At 39.7% G+C, this 22,169-nt stretch overlaps 1 protein-coding gene across 1 annotated transcript; it reads right to left on the bottom strand.

Moving 5' to 3' along the window:
- Positions 1 to 6,894: 6,894 nt before the first annotated feature.
- Positions 6,895 to 12,245, bottom strand: btbd3b (BTB (POZ) domain containing 3b). The gene is made up of 4 exons (XM_026309578.1): positions 11,903 to 12,245; positions 10,785 to 10,875; positions 8,867 to 8,985; positions 6,895 to 8,249 (listed from the first exon to the last, which is right to left on the bottom strand). The coding sequence occupies exons 1-4, from the start codon at positions 12,211 to 12,213 to the stop codon at positions 7,217 to 7,219; spliced, it is 1,554 nt and encodes a 517-aa protein (XP_026165363.1). The 5' UTR covers positions 12,214 to 12,245; the 3' UTR covers positions 6,895 to 7,216.
- Positions 12,246 to 22,169: the final 9,924 nt, after the last annotated feature.

Below are 22,169 nucleotides of genomic sequence, written 5' to 3'. Positions count from 1 at the left end.
ACTCATAAATTGTTTAACAGAAACAAATTAATCGCAATACAATTAAAAGTTAAATATGTCAGCTCAGTATCAAGCTCAGATTTGATTATAGTCAAAGTTTGGAAAATGTTTAATGAACAGTTGAGTAATATTTTCCTGTTCCCATGACGGCATCAGGGGTTACCATTGACATAACTGCCTGGAAATTCCCGATCATGTGTAGTGTTCTCCCTTTCTAATTGTGTGAAATACATGAAGTGTATATTCTACCTCATTTGAATAAATACATAACATTCAAGTATTTGAATTACCTGATGCTTTCTTTATCCGTTATTCACGCGCAATTTCATTGTTTTGAAAGGACCAACAGTACAGACAGCTGCATTAATGAGAGCTGTCACCTGGTTTTCTTCTAGTCAAAGCATGTGTAATACTCCACAGTGATACAAAACATACACAGCCAAACCAGTAGAAATTCAAAAAACACAACACTTTTATTCATCTCATGTCCTTTGATTATTTCCAGCAACCTAGAGTGAGAAAATCCTTTGGTATCTCAAAGGGGAAGCGAAAATAAGAGGAGGGTAAGGTACAGTAAAGCTTAAATTGAGGCCGTTATTGAGCGCAGCAAAGAAATAGTTTGGGGCTCAAATCAAAAAGAGCATAGGCAGAAAGACTTTTAGTTAGGTCATATGAACACTGATGGCAGCTCCTATATATATCTCTGGGCAAAAGAACATTGAATTCGGTGCAATAATTTGACGCTGCTGTGTATTTAAACCCAGACATTATCTTTTTCGTTGTCTGATTCAACATAAAAAAATATATATTTTCTGACATTTTAGAGCAACTTTGAAACTGCTTTTCTTTCTGACAGTTAAGACAGCTGCAGCTAATTATCTGAGTAAATGGTAAGATGAGAGAAGATTCTTTGCTTCGCCAACATCAGATTCATCATTCACTTGACAGTGTGGCCCAGATCGGGCAGCTGTGTGGATGTTTATGTAGACAGAATACAGAAATGTGGAATGCCGTGAATGCAGGTGTGTTGCTTTCAATCCCTCTTTGACTGAACAGAGAACGGGGGTTATAATGAGCTGTGTGACACCAGCTATTACAATACACATTGGGACGGAGTTGTCAGGGTAATGCCTTTTTAAACGATGCTAATTGCATGGACCTTTAGACACAGTAACTGTTTTTGCCTGTGATAAGCAGGACAAAAAAAAGGGCAGAAGAGCAGGAGATTGTGCTCCACTTCTTAAATTAGGCTACAAAAGCAGGCTGGTAGAGCTTAGTTGGATTTCAAAAAACTCTACACTATATAAATTATCTAAATTATCACTACACTATAGATGTTATTATAATCTTGGCAATAATTCAGACAGAAATTGCCAGTGTGGGAAAATGTTCGGTCTCTTTAAGGTTAAATAGAGACAGAATGGGTATTCAGCAAATACAATTCACTCTTGTAAATGTGTATTCAGAGACAGCAAATGCATTCCTGTGGCATTGTTAAATTGTGCTGACTGCCATTATAATTGATATTTCTGATTTGTTTGACAAAAGAAATACCTTGTTGCCAATAAAGTCTCTGTTGATACTCCCCTGTCATGTGATAAGATCAGATAAAGCAGATAATGACTGAATATGAGAACTGGCACAGTTAAACCATTATCCCGGCAATACATTTCTATTCACTTCACATTTTCTTTGTGCTTACAGGAAATAATTAAACTGGGAATCCCGATTTCCTATGTTGGAGTTCTGAATGAATGCACATGCAGCTAGATCACTGAGCCTCTCTGTGCTTTCTCCATCTCTGTATCACTCTCTATCACACATTAAAACACATTAGCCCCCCCCCCAATGCAGCGCTAAGAGAGAATGCGTGAGAGCATGTGTAGAAATGAATCAGAGCTGTTTGTTGTACTGTTTCAGGCTCGAGCTGTTTCGAGTAGCTTATTTGAGAGAGCCTGCAGATCATGTTTAGCAAGCTCTCTCTCATTATATCAGACCCTGGGGAGAGAAGGGCCCTCTCACTTCATGCTATCAAAGCCATGGAGCTGCCTTAGAGACCATGCTTCAGTATGAATAGAGGCTCTAGAGTACATACAAAAAGTAGCATGCTCAGCCCTCATCACATCTCTCAGTGGGAAGCTGCCAGCATTTAAGGTTTTGATCAAGCCTTGCCACAATGGCTGTGGGTGACAGGTATACAAGACCCATAGTTGTGGAAATAAATAACTTGATTAGCATAATGCATCACCATCAAATTCGGTTTTCAGTGCACATGAAAGAATTACTTTTTGCCTGAGTATAGCATTCTTATACCTTCTGGGATCATATTTCATAGGACAAACACACAATTATGTAAACAGTGTATTTACCTCAGCACCACTGGAAGGTAATATAATTAACCTCCAGCATGCATCCAATGCTCTATAACTATGTTGTCAGTATTTTTAGTTGCTTGGAATCGGTTGTATAGCTCTTATTGTCCACCAAAAGTATATTTCCATTCTTTTCAGCAATCATAATTCACCTGATACATGAAGCACTTACCTCCAGAAATCCTAGCCATATTGATCCATCTGGAGCCAAGCGACATCACTATAAACGGGCTAATCTAACACAAAAGTTGGCCTCTGAATACCCCAGCCTGTTGAAACGATTTAGCTCCGCCTGGTAGCAATGAATAAATAAATAGATGAATGAGATACACAATCGCTCAATCCTACAGTGCATCCCAACCACATGCGACTGGAGGCAACAGCTCTGAGATAGGAGATTATTTGGAATAATATCCTGTCCATTTTGCAGATCTTTAGCACAGCAGGGCCAGGAATGTGGATGACAGACACCTGAGGGTAGCTGTCATCAGTCAAACTCCTGTCTTCTCCTTGCCTCCACTTGCACCTTGTATCTTTGAACTTCGTGATCTTTTTCCATACTCACATGTAATTAATTACTACTTTGTCTACTCATAGGCAATATGATAATTATCAAGGGAATGACCACTTTACCTGAATAATAGTAAGGCCAGATTTGCCACTTACCTCTACCTCCCCCTTTCCATTCTCCTGTCACCCTTGCATTGTTCGTGCCTGACTGGCTGCCAGTAAGATCAGGTTAGTGCAGTAAAGGTACTGGGGGGCTCAGATACCCTTACATAAATCTGGATTACAGCAATTCATTTTAACCTTCAGCAGCCCTTGCCAGATACTCTCATAGCACTTACGTGACAGTTTCTGCACTGAAATGTACCAGTACAATGTGTAATTTAACCTGTGCTTCTAACACTGTTGTACATATATATATATATGTATATATATATATATACATATATATATATATATAACTTTACAGAAAACATGTTTGAGGGGAAGTAGGGGAAAAGGGCTTAATGATTTCTTTGAGGTTTGTTGAATTAAAAATCATGTTTTTAAATTATTTTCTTTGATGAATTCTTTAAACCCACAGCTGTTTTCTTCTTTTCTTTCGTCATTATTAATTCAGTGACATTTTGCTAGGATGGAAATTATCAGGATGTCGAGGGGTAGATATGTGATTGCCTGCGGTGAACAGACTGATGTTTGCTACGATGAAGAAACAGAATGTGGTTCCTCTCACCATTTTCTTTCCCCTTTCAGCTTTGAATTGTGGTGTTTTTTCGGTTGGGTGGATTTAGGAGACATTTCTCTCCCTTTTAACCTAGCCCCACATTTGTATGCCTGGTAGTCAGTGATGTGATTGTTTGTGTAGCATTTTAATCATAGAGTAAGGAAACAACACCATCCCTTTTAGATACCACTAGACCTTTTGTTTCTGTTCACAGACTTATCTGCACTCGGAATAGTCTTAAAGAGCATTAACAATGTTGATCAGTGGTAATCCACACCCCCCCCCCCCCCAAGTCAGAGTGTATCCTTTCTTGCTTAATTCGTATTGAACTGTAATTAAAGCCACAATAAGACTTTCCTGGGCAATATGGGCCAATTGAATATCCACCAATTATGTTGTCCCATTCCCTTCCCTCAAAAATCCATATATTTTATTCTAACGCTGTCTGTAAGGAATTCACAGTCATATATGATTATGAATATCACATGTAACGTTATCAATTATATATTGAATATATGGTACATGTAAGTGAGCAATTCTATAAATTACATTAAAATATTTAATTTTTGCGTTTTATATTTTGAGAAAGATTCTGTATCATGACATTGACTTCCTCGTCACCAGTGTCTGAAAAAATAATTAGAACTAAAAGGCAATTCATGTCCAGCCATGTATTTTCTTCTTATCCCCATAGAATTTAATTGCATTTCATCAGCAGAATAAAATTAATAAAATAAAAAAATTAAAACGGTTTTCCCACAGTAATTGTCACCTCTCATGAAATAAATTATCCTATATCCCATTCACATTCATTCACAGTGATAGATTTAAGAAGACTTATCAACTATTGTAATAGAAAGTAATTAGTAATTAGCTTTGAACACAACAGCTGATTGATGTCTTATATTGATGCAACAGGCATGGTTGCTAATGTTTTCCATGAAGACCAGAACCTTTCCCCACCACACTTCTGGAACTGAACTGCTAGACTGTACATAAATTTAAAAAAAAAAATCATGAAAATAAAATGAGGAAAAGTATGATGTCCAGAGTTCTGGGGTTTTTTTATTATCACACAATAACCCCTGCACGGGGTTGTTTGTGCTCTTCACTTCTTTTATGTTTGCCTGTCTCTGAATAGTATCTGAATTATAATTTCACTGCTAGAGATCAGTTACATTAGCTGAATGAAATCATGTGTGTCTGTCTTTGGAAAGCTGGGCCTGCCTCTGGCTCCTGGCACATTCCAGTCCCCTGCCACCTCCACTGCAATTAATGGTCTTGCTTACAACATTAGCGCCACAATCATGAAAAATCGCACTGGAGTACTGAGTCCCCTAACATATTGAGTTCAATTCATCAAGGGCTTCATGCTCATTGGTGATGTCAAACTTGGTCTCAGCATTATTGAGTGCCTTGGTAATCAAGTACCTGCCATAACTTCCCAGGAGTGATTATCTTTTTGAACATACAATCCACGAAGAGATATGATTTGTCTCCAGATTCAGTGAATGACTCATCTTGATTCATGTTTTTGAGTTTTACAGCATATCAGGCACTTGGTGAAAGTAAAACTCCAAGAAATGTTTTTGCAGTGTGTACACTGTTGTATCTGTGATTGGAATTTTGTGCACAACTTCTAAAGGTTGTACCTTCGACAAAGATATGAACAGGAGAAGAAATCCTCTTTTGAGACCCAGCAGACAGACACATGAAGATCACCGGTGGGTCAGACAGCCAATATGGTATGCTGGGAATTCAAAGCTTTCATATTACACTATCATTCTTTTACTATCTCTTGACACTTAAAACTGTGTGACGGTCATGTCATGGAACATTTGTTGATGACTATTGTCTGTAAAAATTCATGATAACAGAAACCGTTTATCATTCTGTCAGTGTCTTTATAGCTTTGCAGAAACAGCTGCATGTCAACATAGATACTTTAGCCTATGTAGCCTATTCAGTTTCCTGTTAAAGAGATAGCAGTGTAGTGTTGCATAGTTTAGTGGGATGCAGAATTCAATTGAATGTGATGGACAAAAGGCAGTATGTATAAGTGGCATGAAGCTAGGGCTCATCAATCAACAGACAGCTCTCCTTGGTGTTGTAAATCACTGCCAAAGAGCATCATCTGTATCCTCTTCTCCTAATTCCAGATCAAGTATGTAGCGTTTAATAGGATTGCTTTTTACAGAAGTGATGAACAACCAGTATGTTCCAGTATGTTTTGTTTATTTGCATCATCGACAGTCACACACATTCGTTGGTCTCTCAGCACTGTAGCACGTAAACACAGGACATGAACACCAGTTTGCCTGTCCATTGTCATCAGCAGACAAATCTGTGGATGCTTATCCCAGAAAGAATATTCAGTAGCACAGAAAATCACAGAAATCCCCCCCCCCGACACAAAACAAATAAAAATTTAGTACAAACCAATGTCAGTGCAATTGAGTAGCATATACAGTATGCTCCTGTAAATACTGGTACTGTTTGATCACATTGGGAAGGTGTGGTCAGCAGTTCGGAGGGCACGGGGCTTTTAAAGAGCAGTAAGAGTCCATAAGGTGAAAAGCTTCAAACACTGAATCAATCATTGATCTTTTTCCTGTAAACAAAACCAAGGCTTCAAAACAATTAGTAGTACAGGTTAGTTGAAACTGAACGATTCTGTCCTTGCTGTAACTACTGCAGTGCAGACAGATCCCAAACCACAGAAATCTTTCAATCTACCAAAGAATGAAGAGGGGTGATCACTTTAAGTTGATTTTCACTGTAAGCATCATGACACTGATCTAAAAGAAACCTCACTGGAATGACAGAGATAAGTGTAGGTGCAGAGCAACATGCTACAGATAAATAGTATAGGGGTTGTTGTTAAATCTAGTGCTTCCTGATCTACTGTAAGACCCCTGAAGCCATCTCTAAGTGCCCGGTTATTAGATTTAAAGTATCAAAAGCTGCAGATACAGTTGAAACCATCCAAATACAAATGCCTAATGGGTGTTACACACTACAAGAGGACAAACAATGTTGTGGACCTTAATCTTTGCTCAAAATGTAGTTTATAGTATCATACAGCTTCTTTTCACTAAATGCTGATGGCCCAGACTAAGTCATGACAGGTAATGCTTGTCCTAGAACACAGAATGTGAAGTATTGCTGCTATATATGTGCATTCTATGCAAGCATAGAAATAATAAACATACTGTAGCATATTCATCATATAAGATATCTGTCGCCAGCATTGGCCACAATCGATCATATGCATTTCTGAATTTACATATATTCACATATACATGCACATCTTGTGCAAGATTTTTCATGTTTTAGGTCTTTTGTTGATCTGTGGATTTGGACAACCCAACATCTTGAAACATATCTGGTCCTACTCAAATGGACCATTTGCTAATATCAAAACCACAAAACCCTTCACAGGTCTGAGATAATTTTTTGCACAATTGTGACACAAATAAATAACAGAGTGACACTATGCACAAAGTGATAATTTTCTCTTTTTTTTTAAGTGAACATTCTGTCAAATACCTGAATTTCCCTTCAGGGATTAATAAAGTTTATCTCAGCACATCAAATGTGTACACAGGGGTTGTCAAGCGTAGAAGATGAGTTCGGGAATCTGTCCGCCCTGCACTCCTGTGCCATTAGTGCTGTCCGAGGAGCACTGGAACTGAAATGTCACTTTTCCACACTGCACCTCTGTCATCCCTTCCTGTCCAAAGTAGCTCAGCTCATTCCCATCGAGAACCACACTGGCAGTGTAGAAGGTATCCGGCTCAATTTGGACTGGATACTCAAACCACACTGGGAAGGTGTTGCTGGAGCCATCAGAGAAGTATTTGCTGAGATTTTGTCCCAGCAGTACTCCTTGACGTTTCAACTCAATCTTGGCACTGTACTCTGCTGAGCCACAGCTAGAGCCATACAGTCCAAACCCAGCAATGAAAACTCTTTTATCCACTGCAAACTGTATACTGTCACACCGACCACGATAACGCCACTGATTGCTTCGGTAGGCACAGGACTGGAATCTGTGGCAGCGTTGAGGTGTCAGGCCCTTCCTGGGCTGGGTAACAAACTGCAGCTCAGGCTTCTTGGCAGCGGTGTACCACAGGAAGATGTCATTGGTCTCGTTCAGTGTCAGCACACCTGACTGGGCTGCTCCATTGGCAAAGTCATCCAGAGCCATTGTAGGGATACGTATCAGGTACATGGCTTTGCCCAAAACCTTACGCTTGTTGTCGGTCGAAGAGGTGAGGTCCTGTCTCTGGCACTCAGCCTCGGCCCAGCTGAGAGCTGCCTCAAACACCACTATCTCTTTAGCGTTGAGTGTCTCTCGCTGTAGGATACTCTCCAGGGTCTGGGCATCAATGTCGCAGAAGCCCTCTGAGCGTAATGCCAGCTCAGCCTGGGCATCAATCACCTCCCAGCAGCGCTGCGTCAGCTCTGGCTCCTCAAACAGGCAACTCTGGGAGAGTAATACACAGGCATTCTTAGCACTCAGGCTCGTCTCCAGGAAGTTGACGCAGGCACGTGCCAGGTGAGGGACAATGTACTTCTTGGCAGCATAAAGAGTGGCCAACACTGTGTCAGCGCTCAGGTCAATTTCATCACAGTAAATGTACCTGTTGACAGAAAATGTGATTTTCTCAGCGTTGTAGGCAACAGATCAAACATCACCAAGACGACATGAAGAAAAAAACGACATGCAAACATAATGGTCTTCTTAAAAATGCGTCATTGCATCTGTTCAAAACCATTTTGGAAAACACTGAAATAAGATTCTAATCACCCCGGCCAACAAACTAGCCTCCTACACCCTCATCTACCACCTACTGTAGCTCGCCTTCAACAACAGAGGAAACAATACTCAAAAAAGTAAAGGAGGAACAGAAACAGGCAGAGAGGTATAGAACAATATGAACAGCTTCCACATGCAAATAACAATGTACTGTGCCATAACATAAAACTATAGATCCATTTTATATCTCAGACAGAGGAAGAAACTTTATTTCCTTCACAAAGTGAATGTTCAATAGTTCTGCTCAAGATATGTCAGAGGTAGCTTTAGGCTAGTTTCACCAATCACATTAAAATACATTGCGTAGGCCTACATACAAGATGACGGTATTTCTTAGCATTTAGTGTCTTCCAGCTGTTGTTTAAAAAGTCATTTTAATATCACAAGCACAGGCCTGGTTGAAGGAAGCACTAACGAGTTAGGGCAGAGGAGAATCCTTACTTCAGCATTGCCAGAAATGCTGATGGTTCCACATCTGGAATATGGATTTCATCTTTGTTCTCAGCCAGTTCACCATAAAACATAGCGTGGAACACTGAGCTGCCCACAGCCAAAACATACTGTTGTAAGAAGAAGAGAAAACAAAGTGACAGATGGAAAAGAGACATGGAAACATGCCATAGTTCGTCTGTAACAGTAACATAGAGAAAACAGAGAAGTATTTGAAATGGAAGTTAGTTCAGATGTAGTGTGTTTTCATTCCATAAAAAACAAAAATCCCTTTATGGATACTGAACAAGGCTTCGAGTTCTAGTAACTAGAGCGGTTGAACCTTTCGAGTTTCTCACATAATGAGCAATGCTCAGCCAGTTACTATTATCCCTGAGGATGCAGATTTCTAATGAACAAGATTTCCTCTGATTTAAAGAAGAAAAAACAGGAAATCCTAATAGCACAAGTGGCACAGAAGTTCAATTTACTGAAATTAATGACTTATCTGAACCTATGATGAAATCAGTTGCAACAGAACGCTACTAATAATTTCAGTAATAAGCACCGTATACAACAGTTTGAATCTTGTAATTTCCCTCAAGTACATTTCATGTTTTAGCTATGCGTGCTTGTCTCTGTGCAGCACAAATATGTGTAGGTGGGTACAGTATGTGGGTGGTATATATTTTCTCAAAAAAGGCACTCAGACTTTCTCCAAAGTGATTAAAATGCAGTGAACCTATTCTAAAGGAACTTTGCAAATCAGGTTTTCTTTTTTTAAATCAGTGCTGCTGCTGCTGCTGTTGTTGTTCTTGTTACACACTGAAATTCATGTTTCTTTTTTTCTAAAGGTCATCCAAATGGTGTTTGCTCTTTTATGTGACCCTTTAAAGACCAGTATATAAATACTACAAATTAAAATAAGATTACTCCCACCTTTTGACCCACTGTATTTTACAAATGTTCACATAAATGACTGTGTTTAGCTGCTAGCCACATCCCCCATCTTGGAGGGATATAACTTTGTAAATTAAATCATAATGGATATCTGAATCCCGGCCAGATGGACACAATAAAGATTTCTCTGCTGAACATCGTTATATCCCATTGGCATAATGTCTCAGCATAAAGTGCAGTCAAGTCATCCTTACTGTCTTTCCATAACTGCTTTCTAGAGCTAAGTGCACTGCAGCTATCGATCATAAAGAGCAAAAACATGCTCATCGGACTGTGTGATGTCGAACATATAGACAAGCCAAACAATTGCCTGCAAAATCACGTAATATGAAGGTTATAATTATATCCAGATAGAGACAATATGACGTGGTTTTAGATGAGGTGTCTAGATTCAAAAAGAGACAAAAGACTAAACAAAGAAATCACAGGATGTCAACCTGCAGGTTACTACTGAGATAAACAGAATGAATATGGGCCTAATTATATTAATCATAGCTGTTTACTTGTACTGCCATTCCAAAATTCAAAGGCTAATCAGGTAAATTAGTACATTATTATTTAAAGAAATTGCAGCTTAGAGTTAAATGCACCTTGCTCTTTTGGCTTATCCTTGTACCTGTGTGCTGGTGGATGTGTTTGATTAAAAGTTGGATAATTGCAGAGTAGCTCTGAAAACACAAAAGCGATCCGCTCTGTGTGAGATGACTGCTGAAGAGGATATCCCTTCCTCCTTCCCTCACTCTGTGCCTCTATCCCTCAGCCTCATTTACATAAATAATTGAAGACTGTCTCGAAAAGACACATGGTGCGGAAGTGAGAGTGGAGCACAAAGGAGTTCCATTACTGCTGGCAATGAGAAAGATTATTTTTATGCTGATGTGATATGAACAGCACCGGGCGAGCTGGCTGATTGCTTGTTTGTTAATTTCCTCCCTGCTTCCATGGTTTTACTGCTTGATGAAATTCTTACTCTGTGTCCTGGGAGCCGCTGTGTCCTTCCCGTCTGACCCACCACAAAGTGAACATCTGCCATCAGCTCATTGTTGAACATTACTGAATTTCTAGAAAAAAACAAAAAAAAAAACAAGAAAGAATCATGAAGAAAATTAATTCTGTACATTTCACTTTGCACATCTGTTTTTACAGAGTAAAAGAATAAGATAAGGGGAGACAGAGTCCACATCTGAGATATTAAGGAGAAGAGTAACTGAGGCGCAGTGTTTTCATTTTCTATATTTTATGTGAATAATAAAAGTTAAACTAATTAGTGAGCACAGTTGTTAGCAGAAGTTCATGCAAAAATAGTGAAGTATATTATCTTTTCTGCCACTCTAAGAGTTTTATGATTAGATGAAGTTTCCCAATTGCTTCAGGCAAGACTAAATGGATTTTATGGATTGAAATATCCAGCATAGAAGAGTAAAACATAAAAATCATTTCAAAGCTCTGTCATTTTTCAACTTGAATTTTCTGTATCTATATAAAAACAGACAAAGACAATGAACTGAACGGAAAATCCCCACAGTCAAAGAATGGGACGAACAATAACGCTACATTCATATATAATTGAGTAATGGGACATGTCACAGGGGTGGGTAAACAAGTCCATGTTCTGGAGGGACAACAAAGCCAGGCTGGAAAGCACACATTTTGCTCTGGACAGCTGGGGTCTTTTACTGACAGGCCAAAGTAAATATTGTGCTTTTAGTACAGAGCAGCCCCTCTCTGCTGTGCATATCAAACACACCCGGTGCCTGTCCGCCTGCTGTTATGTCAGAGCGGCTAAGTCTGCAGGAACAGGAGAGGGTGAAAACACAGATACCCCCAGCAGATTGAGGGCAGGGCAGAGGGAACACCCACATACATACACACACATACACAACACACATATATACACAAACACAAACAGACTATATACTAAAGACTAGTCCCCTTACATAAATGTTTTGTAATACATTTTAAATGATGATAATGAAAATGATATCCAGAAAAGTGGCACTCAGATTGCAGGTGAAGTCATCGTTTTCCCTAAACACTGGGAGCAGCAGTAATGGTTTCTGGTTCAGATAGCTCACTAGCTGCACTTACCTTTCTCTTATAGTGGAGTAGAGTCCCTGCCAGTTACAGTTCTGTATGGTGTTGTTGTTATTGAGGTTCTGCTGCTGGTACTGTTGCACTGTGGTGTTAGATGCTGGCTTTTTGGTGGGAAAAATGTCCGCTGCCATCTTCTTCTTCTTCTTGCTCCTCAGAGTGATTATCTCATAACAGACCGGGGGCAGCTTGGAGCTGCCACTGGCATTCCCTTTCTTGGAGCTTTTACTTGACTTGCTTTTTACTGACTCTGGAAGCATTAAGAAGAAAGTCAGACATTTCATGTTCCTTCCCTTGGCATCGACCATGAGTGTGTTCAACTGCCGAGCAGTGGGAGTGCATGCAGAGAAGACATTCACCAGGAGCAGGCAAGTGTGAGGGAGGACTCGGGAGGGACTTGGAAAGAGGACAGCTGAGACTTGAGCTGTACTCAGCAGCGCAGTAGTCTGAGATTCTGTAAGAGATTTCAAACTATCGGGATAACTCTCTTGTTTTGCCTTTTTCTTCGCTCCTCCGAAGAGGCAAGTTCAGACTGGTGATCCGAAGGCACTTTTCCTGTGTAAAGTTTGATCTGCTGACGTAGAGGCTCCTGGGGTTCCCATCCCTGCGTGTCCAGAGTGATGAGATCACCTTTTCAAATCACTTTTTTTTCTCCTTTACTCCCTTGCCTTTCCTACTCACTGCTCTGCTGAGGGTTGGCCTGACAGCCCCAGATTTAGTACAGCTGCAGTGGTCCTCTGGCAAGTAGCGGTGTTCACTCAGTTTCATTCATTTCCCACTCTTACTCCCTGTGCTTCTCTTCTCCTCTCAGTCTCTCTTCATTTGTGGATCCTTTTCTCTCCAACACCTGCTCTTTTCTTTCCCTTCTCTCCTTCATGGAGCAGAGTCACCAGCAGGATGCTGTAGCCGTGGATGCTGTGCTCCTCTGCTCAGCCACTCGTTCTGCTGACTACAGAGGTTGAATGGGAGAGCGCAGAGGAGATAGGGCCCTCCCCCCGACTTCCCCTCCCTCTCACAGCACAGTACACGGCTCTCTCCGGAGCTCAGCCAATGGCAGCGCACACTATTTATGATTGGCTTATGCATCCTAGTGCGGCTCATACTTAAATATGCAATAGGCAACGTCTCAATTAAAGTGACAGCCATGCCTCAAAAGAATGATCTATTCATCTACGATTTTACTTCTTCTGTTTGCTTTATTTGTAGCCACAGCTTTCAGTTTGCCCTTCAGTAAATGTAGACTCCATGTTGTAATTCAAAAGGGCAATGCAAATTTACATGCTATTTTAAGGGCAGAATTAGCCTAATCCATACATACTCTGACAGTAATACGTCTGTTTAAAATGAAACTTAAACTTTTCATAAAGGTATATGTAAACAGCTGAGCTTGAATTTCATTGTTCATTTGGATTTATTGATCGGACACATGACCTTTATATAGATCTTTTACTGTAGATGCAGACTCACATGAGATTAACAGCAAAAACAATGTCAAAATAAACATCATACACAAGATATTCTTATACTAATAGCATTTGGTATTGCAGCATGCTACAGTAAAATTTCTGTATCTGTAAAAAATTCAGATTTAAGTCCAGTTGTTGCATTTTGGTTTTTGCGTTCGCATTTCTTTTGAAAAATGCTCTCAGCCCCAACCAGGAATATGTGCTTGTACTTAAGCTTTCTTGTTAAGTCATCTCTTCGAGAGAGTACATGGGGATATAAATATTATGCACTCTTTGCAAAATGTATAATGCATACAGTTCCTTTGCTCGTCTTATGTAGGCCTGCACACAGTGGGTATTCTATTTCTAAGTGCTAGAATTACTTTTTCAAACATGAAAATGAAAATGAAATGTTGCCATGTTTGGTGTAATGTTTTTCATGTTTTCTTTCTATTATTTTCTGATACTTTGGTAATACTATTGCTGTTTCTGCTATTAAACATAATAATTCATCTGCCTATTAAATTATATTACATTTTGAGACTAAAACAGTTGAATGAAGTGAATAAATTTAATTGCGAAAGCCTTCCCTGAGCCCCTGTCACAATATTGATTTTTTTTTTTTTCTCCATAAACCTTAATCAGCTGTCTTCGTCTTTCCTGCAGTGAGGAGCGTTAGTCCACTGAGCCCCCTTATACAATATGTGCTGTAGAACAGAGAAATTTGCTATGGTAACATGGAGCCAACATTACAGGGCACCGTACTCAAATTGCAGGCCACTAGAGATGTTACCTTGGTAACCACATCCACAAGCAACAGTGGGATAGAGATTTAGTACACAGACATAAAAACTATGATGATAGCAAAAGCAAAAATTCTAATATTGCTTATTGTTATACTTTTTATTTCAGTCAACCATAAGCAACGTTAATTTATGTATAGATTAGTGCAGAGAATTTTGTGTTATTTTATGGCCATGCTTTGCCCTTAGTAACCACTAAACTGAAACAGTAATATTTAAAAGGCAACATTAATAACTGGTGTCAGAGTGCGTATGTTAGACCAATAGTTTTGTGGTTTATCTGGCGTAACGGACAAACAGTACATATAATAAGACGTTGTTTTATATATCGGCCTAAATGGCTTCCTGCTTTCTTTAATTGCATTTGCTCTCCATTTATCAGCAGAAAATGTAATCTTGTTATTCACACGTTCAGAGGTAGGAGTGAGAGGAGGAAGTAATGATGGTGTTGTCATGGCGTCAACATCACCTTTGTCTCACACTTTGTCATCACAGAGTCACACATTTTTACGCAAAAGCAAAACATTAGTACAACTGTAGTAGCACCATAATTAGCATTGTGGTTGACAAAGACTGTCAGTCCTTAGGTAATCACAGACGTTCAAAAAGTAGAAATGAGCAGAAACAGGCAGAAATACTGTAAATGTTTTCTCTTACACTTTTTTGTAAACACTTTTATAAATACTCCCTTTTCATTTTTGTAAACTTTTGTAAATACTTCAAAATTGTACGCTTCTGCCTCCATGCACACTTGATTCTCTAATACTATTTTGTGCACTTTATACTGTTTTTGTTAGCTGCTTATACAAGTGAATTTCCTCGTGGGATCAGTGAGTTTGATCTTATCTTATATCAACCATATTGTGAGTGCTTCAAATATCTCGTGTGATTCTTTTATGAATATGAGATAATAGCACTAAAATATTAGATCCTTTTATTTTTCTGATGCAAGTGCACAGTTTAAACATTTCCCTCATATTTCAGTGCTTGGCAGCACTTCAGCCTCAGTGTATTAACTTCAAAAGGTAACGTTAAAAAGCAGCAAGTCCAGCTGTGCCTTTGTTGATTGCTTCTTGATGACAATACTCGGTGCAAGACTTTATCTTCAAAAAGGAGCTATACCAGACACTGAGATACATACATGCCCAAAAAAGTACAAAGAATCAGGTAGCTAATTATTATAAGAATACCTTAGTTGACAAAGTTGCTCTATTATTTTTTTTCTATTGGTGCTTTAAATGTGTGCAAAAAGATTACACATCCTATTTTAGTATTAGTTTATAATAGCTCATTTATAAATAATTAGATAAGTGTATGTAATAATAGTCCATTAGTTGCTTTTAGAGAGTGAATTGTAATTACTGGCCTGTGCTCACAGAACACTGCAAGACATCAATTTGTACACAAATTGTAGTTGTAAATGTAAAAAAGCCCTTTTGTGATCCAAAAATCTGCAGTCTGGTTTGAGTTTAGATATTAACTAGTATATGTTTCAAATACTCTACCGAATACTGAGGTCAGTAGTTATGCTGTGGAGGTGGCAGGTTGCCACTCTGAGTTTTAGCACAGAGATGTGGTCCTGCATAGTGGCAGAACTCTTCTGCAGAGAGACACCTGCTGAAAGGCTTGGCTGAGCACAGCGGAGGAGAGAGTGGAGGGTGGGAAATGAAGTGTGATGCAGACCTGGCACACAGAGGCAGGGACAGGATCCAGCAGCTCATCCACTGTTCAGCCACCCACCCACCCCACCCACTACAGCCGCCTGCCCTCTCTGCATCAACCATTAAAGCAGCGAGGGCACCTGACAGGTGGAAGGGGTGGAAGCGATGGCGCCAGCCCAGAGACGGGACTTAGAACTCCTAAAAAAGGGAGCTGTTTGTCAGAGGGGTCTGGGAGAGAGCTGACAGTCACGAGCAAGAACAGTGTGATGTTTGTGTGTGTATGTGTGAAGATTAGTGTCCATATGCAAGTTAATGTGTGTTTATGAAACTGAAACATGTGGTTAATCCAAATTCTCTTTCTCTGACACTGCACTATTTCCCAATTTGTCTTTTCTGCTTTTTCATAAAGACTGTCACAGGCATAAATTTAGTCAATTTTCTCTGATTTTGTCAGCTTCAGTTGTATAATCAGCTTGTCAGAATTTGAATAACATATTTTGACAAATCCACGATAAACATTTAATTTTAAACCCCAACATGAATTTTAAACATTGTCTTGTCCGACGAATGGCCTCACACATTTTAGCTGACCAGAGAGGACAACACCATAGATGGGATGATAGTCTCTGCTTCAGCTCACGATCAATATGTCACAGTCAGAAGATGTATGGGGGTAATTTTGCTTGCCTTGAGCCCACAAGCCAGAGACTGTAGGAGAGCTGCGACCGCCATGAGCCTGTCTGTTGTCACATGCACAACAGCAACCATTTTACCATAGGCACATTCATTCTGCACTGTATCTCTCTATTTCTCTTTGTATCTATATATCTAATCTATGTATCTGTGGGACCGTGTGTGTGTGTGTGTGTGTGTGTGTGTGTGTGTGTGTGTGTGTGTGTGTGTGTGTGTGTGTGTGTGTGTGTGTGCGTGCGTGCGTGCGTGCGTGCGTGTGTGTGTGTGTGTGTGTGTGTGCCTCTGCGTGGATGCAGTAATGACAGCGTAGAGAAGACCTTACAACCCCAGCCCACTAGGTGCTCACACGCTGACTCCCACACACTTTTCTACCATTGCTCACTCATCGCCCTATCTCCACTGTCATATAAAACTTAATAGCCATAATTTTCAATGCGATTAAATATTTTGCTCATGGTATGAGATGGTCTGTGCAAGTGTATCAAATGTTCCACCCTGAAGGTTAATTTAGTTTATTTGTTTGAGCATGGAGGGGCTGCAGTAGTGCCGACCATCGGCCGAGGTGAGTTTGAGCGTTGGTGCTTCGCCTCTTAACTCTGTATTTATATTGGTGGATTACAACATATATTTAACCAACTTGGAAATGCTTTGAGCTGTGCTATAGGATTTTCTGTAGATATTTATGACAAATGCCATGTTCACATCGAAGAGGTTCATGAGTTTGAAATGAAACCCAGTGGGTTGAAACTTGATAGGTTAGTAACTGTAAGTAGGGATGGCAGGTCTGTCAAACTTTGGCTTCCTCATATGCTGAAGTATTGCTGTAGCCCATATGCTGTAGCTCTAAGTGTTTGGAGGGGTTATTTAGGGCTGTCTAAATTAAAAACACAAGTGCAAAAGTGTAAACAAAAGGGATTAAAAAAGTGTTTCTTTGCCTCAGTCTTGCTAACTACCTGTTTGAACGGGGGTTCTTGAAGCTAATATTCAGAATTCAGTGTAATGTTAGCGACTGTCCAGATTTAGAAAAGATGCCACTTCAGCAGTCCCAGCCCAGCATTACCCGAAATACCTTTTTGTTTGCCAAACACAACGGTTAGTCCTTATTCTCAAATTATTTTGTCAGTCTCTCTAACCTGTATGTTTTTCAGTTAGTTAAAGATGCTCGGTGGTTGAATAGCTTCGAAAACTGCTTCCCTGTGACCCTAATTAGGAATAAGCCAGTACAGCTAATGAATGAATGAATGAAATATTAAGGTGACAGGTGTCCAGCTATTTCAAATACACAAAACTACACTACTGTGATTTTTAGTGTGAGCAGCTGAATGCCTTGACTCAAAATGTGTTTTCCACATATTTAACAATATAACATCTTTTTTTTTTTAAGGACAGCTTTGAGTAAGACCCATCTTACTCTTACATCTTACATGCTGATGAGAGAGAAGACATCTTACCAATTCACAAAAATATTGGTTGTCATGGTTGTAATACTCATCGACTGGTGAGGATGCAGTGATGCCCGGGGCATGTAGCTTTAGCCTAAATCTTCATATATAGTATGTAGTGCAGCTATCATATGCACGTGAAGGAATCATCACAAGATCGCTGTTTAAGAAGAAGACAGCTGGGCTTGCAGATAACGACACATAGAGATAGAAGGTCTCAGCTGCCATAAAATACGTTGGAAAAGTTCTTGCCCTAGAAGACTTTTATTGTAGCGGCATACAATCGAAAAATCTGGTGATCTCAAGGAAAAGTTGGTTTTTGGTTTTGGTTTTGGTTTTGATTTGCATTGATTCAACACAGAGGAACAGGCAGGCCAACTGATGTTAGAGTAATGAAAAATGATTTTCTGGTTTTCAAAGAGGTACTAGTATGCTAAGGTAGGAAGCAAGATTTTTGCACAGTTGGAATGGGAAAATGCCAAAAATTTTGCTAGGAACATTTTTAGAAAGGCAAAATGTACACTTGAACAAATCCTGACAGCCATGCCCTCAGTAGGCAGTGCTGTAGCCTGGAGGGTCTAAAAAACCCTCTCTGAATGGAATTTAGTGCTACTGGAAAACTCCTGCAGGATGGACATTTATTGGTGGTTTTCTGTGAGTTTAGTCCTGTGAAGATCAAGATTATTTGTGAGTATGTCTGTAGATATTGCATGTCCCAGACAGAAATAAACTTCCTAGGATCTCTTTTACCCTCCTTCTAATTCTACTACCATCCAGATCAATACATGATTTATAAATTCCAGACACTAGCAGACTTACTCTGGGCTCTGACCGGAACAATATGCTTTTTTAAACTAATTTACGAGAGCGATAAAGTACTGCTTTATGAGCTGATATTGTTCATTAAAATCACTGGCATGGAATGGACTAAATTACATAACCAACACTGATTGTTCTGCAATACTAATCTGGTCTGGACACAGTTTATCTCGGCTGCATATATCACCCAGGCCATTTCAAAGCTCAGCACGGGAAACGCTTAATGTTGTGTTGACATGAATTTTGACTTTGTTCCCTGAAACCTCTGCGAAGTGTTACTGCTATGGTGGATAGGAAACTACCCAGCACCTTTTACATTCTGCTTTGAAATATTAACCTTTCAGCAAAGCTCATTTAAAGTTGATGCAACTTCCCTTTCAGTTTTAGTCAAATATTTATATGTTCTATCCTCACAGGCTTACACCATCATCATCTCATACTATCAGACCTCTACTGGCTCAGCATCAGATTTACTCATCTAAATAAATCACCATCCACTCACATTGCTAATACATTTGTGACAGAGTTTAAGTCATGCTGGATTCCATCCCATCCGAACATCACAGCAGGTGATTTCGCTGATTAGCATTATATCTGCTATACAGCAGTTGCTTGTCATATAAAATCAGCAGTTTAGTGATCTAAACCGTCATGCTCGCAGATCTGCATGCGAGCATGCCTAGCCCTGAAATACAGTGCCGTGCTCGGCTGTAGCTAAAATATGGAAAGCAATGTGTTGACAAAGCTGTTTCAGTGCTGGCAGGAGTTCCACTGATGCTGGATAAGCTGACCATATTGTTCGTCCTGTGATCTGATTTAACAAGTCTGCATCCCATACAGATGTAAGAACTGATGTACACTATATACTTACAGCAAGCCCTGTCCTATAAAGCAGCTTACTGTATATGCAGCTTATACATTTTCAAAACGCACATTAACATAGCACTTATGCTGTCTTGGACTGTAATAAATATGTATATGAGTATGTAAACAGACTGCTTATGTGTTCAAACCCCAGAGGAGCAGAGTGCTGACCAAGCACATGCAGGTATGGAGAAAACATAGAGAGACAAAGGAAGCAGACAGATGGAAAAGAGATATAGAGATAGTTTGTAATGAGGGTCCTTTTGTCAAGGGAGGATGGAACGTCTCCTTACTGTCATAATAAAGCAGGAGGAGGATGGCAGTGGGATAACAGTAATGATGTGCTCAGCTGTCTAGATCATATCCATTAATTTTATACAAAGAGAGAGGTAGATAACAGTGCTGGAGAATGATCGCATGTACATATACTATAAACATGTTAAAATGTCAACCACTACATTTTATTTAGCTGAATGTTTGCTGAGATTACTGCAGGATTAAGATAGTGGATTTACGTCACACTGAGGTGTCAGACAATAATTGTTACAATGTGAATGTTGTCTGGTGACCCCAATATTCCATATTGCAACATGAAATTGTATGTGGGTCTGTGTGTATGTGTGAGTGGTAATCAACAGAAGCTGCTGGTCAAGAGAAGGTCAGAGAAGAGATTGGGTTTTCTGAAGTGAAAACAGCCGTGGAGAAGCGAAAAGTGAGATATGGTTCTGTGGAGCACATGGGAAAAGCCCTTCAAAGCTGGTTCTTAATCCCTTTCCTACCCCAGACCTCCTCCCTTCCACTTCCATCAGTGTAATCTCTGACACTGCATTAACATTCAAATTTTTCACAGCAATTTGAATCTAGTGTATGCTGTGACCACCTAGATACATTCATTTATACTAATTACCTGCTTGTGGGAATGGGAATAGATGGTTTAACCTTCCCAGCGTTAATTTCTCCAAAGCTGCACCATATCCCCATAGCGACAAAATCTGACCTTTTCCAATTTTATTATCAACACAAACAAAACGGCACTAATTAGGATAATGTGATGGCACCTTTAAGAAGCATTTCAATCTATTTCAATTTCTAGCATTTGGTGACAGTAATGGCAGTTGAATGAAAAACACTGTTTGCTCTGCAGTGTGTTTTTTGGTCTCAGCCCGTGTGTTATATTCATTCAGTTCGAGCAACCAAAAGAGCTAAACCTGTGGCAGAGATTGATGTGGAAGATTGTGGACTTTTGCCGATTTGTCTGTCAATCGGATCACGATGTTATCTTTAAGACAGCTTTTGGTTTGTTTCTCCTGGCGAGGACAAAATAATAGCTCTTTGAGACAAAAGGTCTTGTCTGCCCTTGAGAATCCTGCTGTATTTGACAATTTTACCAAAGGACCTAGCAGAGAAGCCACAGCAGTTCAGATGAGTTCTATGAATTTTAATATTGATTTACAACACTTGTTAACAGGGTTTTCCAGTCATAAAGGGAGTGTATAGCTGATTAAAGCATGGAATTACTGTAAGCAAAACAGTTGGTGGAGGACTGGAAGCAGGAGGTTATTAAAGCCACTGAAACAGTCCTTTGGGCCAACTGCCCAGATGGAGAATGTCTTCAGACTAAATGCTCAAATAGGTCATTTGTCATTGCCTTCCAAAAAGTCCCATACAAGGGTTTGTTTGCTCCACCGCAGATTCATTTGACATCTTATGACATATGAGATTTTTTCTGAACTGCCACCTCTGCTGTCATTAAGGTTAGGGAAATATCGAGGTCATGGTTAGAAGAACTCTACTAATTTAGCATATCAGAAACATCAGTCCAGCCACAGGAGAGCTTCCCAGCAAAACATAAACATATATGGTGGAGGCTTTTTGCCATTTAATCAGTGGTGCTCTCAGTCAGATGAAGTAAGTCACATATTTCCTGACATCTTGCCCCGCCTGTGTATTATATTTGACCCAAGAAGCACAGCCGCCCACAACAACACAGGCAACAATCAGACTAACCTCCACATGTATACACATCAAATAACTGCACAGTGCAGTTTTTCTTCTTTGTTGTCTGTGCTAAGCCCCTGGTTATCTGGTAATTTCTCAGCACAGTTAAAATTAAGAATTGTTTTAATCTGTGATGTCCACACAAATGCTAAGCGGTTCACCGTCTTTCTCATCTGGCCGGAAACGTCGATAAGTTTGGACTTAAGTGTTTGCACTGTATGCACCTCAGTGAGGTACGAGTGGCTGCAATGATACTCATTAAAGCACTCATCTGTGTACTCCTGACTGCAAACTGATTTAGGCATGTAAGATAGCAAACAGTTTGATCCTGAAGCAATGTACTATTTGTGGTTTCAGAAACCTTCATATTCTCGGAAGTGTCAAATCTAATATCAATAGGAGTTCAAAACAATCTATTCAGACCTTTCAGATCCTGATTTCTTTCGGATGAGGAGGCAAACTTGACTAATTAGAATGGTTCTGCTTATGGAGCTGCACTCTATAGTTTTGCTTTCTAATTTCAGATTTGTCTGATAGTG

The sequence above is a fragment of the Mastacembelus armatus genome, chromosome 15, assembly GCF_900324485.2.
Source record: "Mastacembelus armatus chromosome 15, fMasArm1.2, whole genome shotgun sequence".
NCBI lineage: Eukaryota > Metazoa > Chordata > Actinopteri > Synbranchiformes > Mastacembelidae > Mastacembelus > Mastacembelus armatus.
This window is presented reverse-complemented; position numbering and strand designations above follow the sequence as displayed.